Here is a 6,000-nt window from a genome sequence, read left to right as displayed (position 1 = left end):
TCATTTCAAATCTCCTTCCCGTGTGCACGGCAGTCCAGGCGCAGATGTCTTCAGGTCTCCACATCTGCCTGAGGCGAAGTCTCTTGCGTTTCTCTGTTCTGTGGGCTGACCGTTTTTGCCTCCCTTCTTTCTAAATTCCACATTGACATACGTCGGATCCCCTGTCCAAAGAGAAAGATGCAGGTAAGCCTGGCTCCAACATAAGGATGCAGAAAATATACAACGTAAAGTGTCGGAAAGACTCAGCAAGTCGGGCAGCATTTGGGGAGAGATTAGCTATTGCAGGTCAATGAGGTTCAGAAGCATCTCTCATTTATGGCACCGATAACAAAGGAGTTCAACCCTTACTTAGAGCGCAGAAAAACTTGTGGACAAAGCTTACGAGGAACAAACTTAGCAAGTCAAGCCGAAAAACCGCTGTAGCTTAACTTAAAATCTTTAACCTGAAATATTAATTGTGTTTTGCTCTCCAAAGTGTTACTGCTTTAACTGTGAATGATTCCAGCACTTTCTGGTTTTATTTCTGATTTCCAGTAACTGCAGTTTCTTGATTTTCATGGTATAGAGATCAGCGTTTTTCAGCATATCTTGGTTTTAATTGAGAAGACTGAAAAGGGCAGGAAACCATCAAGGATCAAAGGTAGGTTTAGCGGAATATGGGCCAAACGCAGACAGGTGGGACCAGAGATACCAGAGGATCAAGATGGATCACTCCGTTGAAATCGCCTATACTGAAGTGTGGTACGCAAAGGAGCCATTTTAGTAAGCAAAACCCACCGTTCGCTATGCCTCTCGCAGTGTAATCAGTGTTTTGGGGGAACAGTATGTGTGATGATACCATTAAAATGCAGAATATATCTCATCTATCAATTCACAGATTTTTGTTGCTTTTCTTTTTAAATGTTTCTGCAAGTTTCTGCCTACTAAAATGGCATCATGACATACTACGGTTTTTAGGGTCGAGTGGTCGAGTGGTCTATCTTGTTCCTCTAGTATCTTTGGGTGGGACTAGTGTGGGTCGGGCTTGTTGGTCGGTGTGGGCAAGTTTCCCTGCTGGATGACTCTGGCATTCTATGACTCTGTGAACAGGGTGGGAGAGATACCTTGTGGTTTATGGCACTCATTTTGGTTTGCAAACCCAAGAATTGATAGGAATGGGCGCCACCATTTGTAAGAAAATACTATTAGGTAGGAAAGTAAACCGTTTGAGATGCGATGTGACCAAGAGGACCAAGGAAAGAGTTACGAATGAGGAGCAAGGGAAGTATGTTCAGAGAGGCAAATCAGGATTGCCAAAATTCAAAACTGGGGTTGGAAACCAGAAGCAAAGAATGATTATTTATTTACATCGGCTTCCTGGAAGAATCTATTATGGACTGCGTACAGCTGCCTGTGTAGGTTAACAGAGCAACAACCCAATGTTTGATCTGATGACCAGAATTTCTAATGATGAAGCTCCCTCTTATCACTTTTATGTCACTTTCTTAAGGGCTGTAATACAATAAAATAAATGACATACAAAGCCGTACTGTGGGAAACACCAATTGGAAAATCCAGGATTTTATGTAAAGACCGTATCTCGAACTCAATCTAACTAGGAGCAAATTACCCTTTGTGGAGGAAGGAACTATTGATGCTGGTTTCAACCAAAGGTAGACACAAAAAGCTGGAGTAACCCAGTGGGTCAGGCAGTATCTCTGGAGAAAATGAATAGGTGATGTTTTGGGGCGAGACCCTTCTTCAGACTGAGAGTCAGGGGAAAGGGAAACGAGAGATATAGAAGGCACATAGAACAAAGATATGCAAAAAGCAACGATAATCAAGGAAAAGTGGAACCCACAATGGTCCGTTGTTGTCTGTATGGTAGGTGATAACAAGTTATACAGGCAGTGAAACTCAACAGGACGAGAGTGAAACCAGTACGTCAACTAGGGAGGAGTTGGGACGGAGTGAGAGGGGATGCAAGGGTTCATTGAAGTTAGAGAAATCAATATTCATACCGCTGGGTTGTAAGTTGCATTTAATTATTATAACATAATTATAAAATTGCCCAAATCATCCTTTAACTGCTGCCCTAATGGGCGCCTTAGAAAATTCCTGTTCCAAGGCATCCCAGATTATTGAGACCGTGATTATAGTTCGCAACAAATTACACTGAGTACATTATTGCTTTGAAAATGAGAAGTCATTTTATGATGTAAATCAGTCATTTCACTTTTTATGGTAACCACAAAACCTCCAGATAATTATAAAGGAGAAAGACAATTTAGAACAGAACGATTCCTCCATCTGTAAGTATCTTGCAGTCCTCCAGTTGCTGCAGCTTATTGTTTCCAAGATATATTCAAGGTCATTACAACGATGAGCGCAGCGGGGGTGATAGAAGCAGATTCAACAATTACTTTGAAAGGAAATTGGGTACGTGTGTAAAGATCAAATTTCAAGTAATCACAATGAATAAAGTGTAAGGTCAATAGGAGAGTTATTTAATAGGAAAAATATGATAACTGGCTGGCCTCTCTCTCTCATTCTACCATAATAAATCGTGAAGAATCTCTTGCAATTCATGTAGAATGAAATTGGGAGTAGTGCTTCTACAATTACCCATGTCTTGTTTGCTCCCCTTTATGGCAACACATTGTCCAGCCGACAATCTAATAGTCTGAAGAAGGGTCTCAACCCGAAATGTCACCCATTCCTTCCCTCCAGAGATTCTGCCTGCCCCGTTGAGTTGCCCCAGCATTTTGTGTCTATCTCCGGTGTAAACCAGCATCTGCAGTTCCTTCCTACACAATCTAAAGGTATTTCCCATCTCCCAGTGACCCCTGGTCAAGGCTTGTCAGCAGCTGGCATATCTCCTCCTTGCTTTCTTCTGCCACTAATGCCGCCTTACCCTGACAAGGTAACTTTCTCACAACTTCCGTACCTCCATTTTATTTGCGTCATCAGTATATTTTACTACTTCTGTTTTAACGCACTCAGGTATCCCTTACCTTCTCCGGGACAGAAGAATCTTCTGGTCAGAAAAAGAACTTGAACTGTTATAACTAATGCCAAAGATGATAACAAGCCGATCAAGATCCATGTTGCTGTACCTGTGACACAGAACACAGGTATCATTCTCTGCCATCATTTACATTGAAGTTATCAGGTATCCTTACAGATAATTATACGATAATAAATTGTTGTAACGTACTCAGATTTATCTCGAGGCACATATGCATATAATTCTGCAGGTATAAGCTTGTGGTCGCTCAGCCTGAGTCTGGACAGCTTTGGAAAGGAGTTGTTTATTTTTTAGTTTAGTTTAGAGATACAGCACGGAAACAGGCCCTTTCACCCACCTGGTCCTGGCCGACCAGCGATCCCCGCACACTAACACTGTCCGACACGCTAGGGACAACTTGCAATTTTACCGAACCCAATTAATCTACAAACCTGTACGTCTTTGGAGTGCAGGAGGAAACCGGAGCACTCAGAGAAGACTCACGCGGGTCATGGGGAGACCGTTCAGACTCTGTACAGACAGCACCTGTAGTCAGGATCGAACCCATGTCTCTGGCGCTGTAAGGCAGCACCTGTACCACTGTACCACCGTGCTGCCCTGTCACCATGCCACTCTGTTATTGGCCACCAACATTAAACAGATGTGAAAGTATTGGCGACTAATTATACGTGCTTTGCAACAATTAACTCCACATTAATGAGACTAAACTTCAGCCATTTTTTATTTGTTGGTTATGTCAATTTTTCAGACTTAACTCGTCGTAAGTGTTAAATTCTGTAAAATTCTTTGTGTTTGGTACAGACTTCTCGACATAATCCTTATCAAAACATGTGGTTGCTGTGGTGGAACTGAGCTGTTGTTGAAGAAAAATTATATCATGAATGATTTTGTCTTTCTAGGCCAAAAAAAACATCAACAAGACCTTACAGAATATGTAACTCTGACCTGTTAGTGCAATGACAGAGCCCCTGTTTGAGTAAGAATCAGGAAGTCATGTTGCAGCCTTATAGGTTGGACTGCATTTCGTGGTATTATGCACAGTTCTAGTCACACTGTTACAGGAAGGATGTGGAGGCTTTGGAGAGAGTGCAGAAGTTAATCACATTGCTGCCTGTATTAGCTATAAGGAGAGGTTGGACAAACTTGGATTGTTTTCTCCAGTATGTCAGAGGTTGAGGGGAGACCTGATAGAAGTGTATAAAATTATGAAAGAGATAGATGGGCAGACAGGCAGAACATTTTCCCCAGGGTGCAAATGTCAAAAACTAGAGGGCATAACTTTAAGGTCAGAGAGAGAAAGTTTAAAGGAGATGTTCATCAGTGATAAGAACAGAATGAGGCCATTCGGCCCATCAAGTATAATCTGCCGTTCAATCATGGCTGATCTATCTCTCCCTCTCAACCACATTCTCCTGCCTTCTCCCCATAACCCTTAAGTCAGAGAGTTGTGAATCTGTGGAATTCTCTGCCTCAGAAGGCAGTGGAGGCCAATTCTCTGAATGCATTCAAGAGAGAGCTAGATAGAGCTCTGAAGGATAGCGGAGTCAGGGGGTATGGGGAGAAGGCAGGAATGGGGTACTAATTGAGAATGATCAGCCATGATCATGTTGAATGGCGGTGCTGGCTCGAAGGGCTGAATGGCCTACTCCTGCACCTTTTGTCTATTGTCTATTAACAGCAGATGTAGGGGGCAAGATTTTTATACAGAGATTGGTGAGTACCTGAAACGTGCTGCCAGAGATTGTGGTGGAAGCAGATGTAACAATGGCATTTAAGAGGCTTTATGATAGGAACATGGATATACAGGGAATGGAGGGGTATGGATCACATGTCAACAGAGGAGATTAACTTGACATTATATATTTGGCACAGATCCTGTGGGCCTGCTCCTGTGCTGTAGTGTTCGATGTTCTTGTCGAGTCAGATACTGGGGCTTCCCGATCATAGATGTCCCCACCCCAAGAGCTTTGTCTACTATCCATCTATTTATTCTTTTGAGTAAGCAGTGGTTTTGTGATCGGCACTTCACAGGCCCGACAAAGCTTTGGTTCGAGGCAAATCACGACCCTATCAAGATTTAAGTCCCATGCTGGGATGGATCAGAGTGTGAACCGACATAGATTCAGTAGAAACAGCCCCACCCTCGTCAACCCTGAAGGTGATCCGAGGCGACACAAATCTCCAGGTTGCCATTTTAGACAGTGTGGGCACACAGGTCATAATGTAAAGATGAGCACCTTCCCAGTGTGTCAGCTTGCATCTGTACACCGAGTACCTCTTCATAAGATGAAGAGGAAGCTTCAATCAATAATTTAACTTGCATGAAATAACAGAAGCTTCTGGGAAAAAAACCTTTCTTCCAAGATAAATGAGATTAACCTGAGGCTGCTACGGTGGATCCCTTATAACATATCTAAAGAGTTTATCAGTGTGAAACTCTGAGCGCAGATCAATGAGTGTCAGCCCTGAGTGTATCAATTACAGAAATGGCACAGATTTTTTTGAAATATTTAGGTGAAGCTCAGATGGAATAAAATTAACAATCTCTCAGTCCAATTCCCATTGTAACAAGCACTGCATTGTCTCCCCGTAGTGACTTTGGTACTTTAGACTTTCTGTATTTCACCTGATTGCTGGAAAGAAAGGCAGAGTGCAGGTGTCACCAGTGCCTATCCTCTTCTTAAACAAGTATACCAGTTAGGATGGGGGGTGGGGGGGGGGGGGGTAACAGCCTCTCAGGGGAATATTAGCCGCAGCCAACAGTGTCAGTGGTACCCGCTGCAAAGCAGGGTAAGGCGAAGACTAGGCGAGCAATAGTGATAGAGGGCTCTGTCGTCAGAGATGTAGATAGATGTTTCTGTGGTTGCAAGCAAGGCTCCAGGATGGTGTGCGTTATGTTCAACACGGCATAAAGATAAAGTACACTCACACGTTAGTTGCCTGAATCACACCAGCCTTTATTTACCCAGCATTCCTAGCTCAAGGAACGCCCA

General features: G+C 43.1%; 1 protein-coding gene across 1 annotated transcript in view; it reads right to left on the bottom strand.

Annotated features, from left to right (window-relative positions):
- Window positions 1-6,000, bottom strand: part of LOC144607457 (uncharacterized) — a 52,465-nt gene continuing 46,465 nt past the window's right edge. Inside the window, exons 6-7 of the mRNA XM_078424320.1 lie at window positions 2,994-3,095; window positions 1-161 (exon numbers count right to left, since the gene is read on the bottom strand). Coding sequence (XP_078280446.1) covers window positions 1-161; window positions 2,994-3,095 — 263 coding nt within the window. The remainder of the gene's footprint in view (window positions 162-2,993; window positions 3,096-6,000) is intronic.

This window comes from Rhinoraja longicauda, chromosome 28 (assembly GCF_053455715.1).
Source record: "Rhinoraja longicauda isolate Sanriku21f chromosome 28, sRhiLon1.1, whole genome shotgun sequence".
NCBI classification, from domain to species: domain Eukaryota; kingdom Metazoa; phylum Chordata; class Chondrichthyes; order Rajiformes; family Arhynchobatidae; genus Rhinoraja; species Rhinoraja longicauda.
Note: the sequence above shows the minus strand (reverse complement) of the source record. Positions and strands in the feature narration are given on the sequence as shown.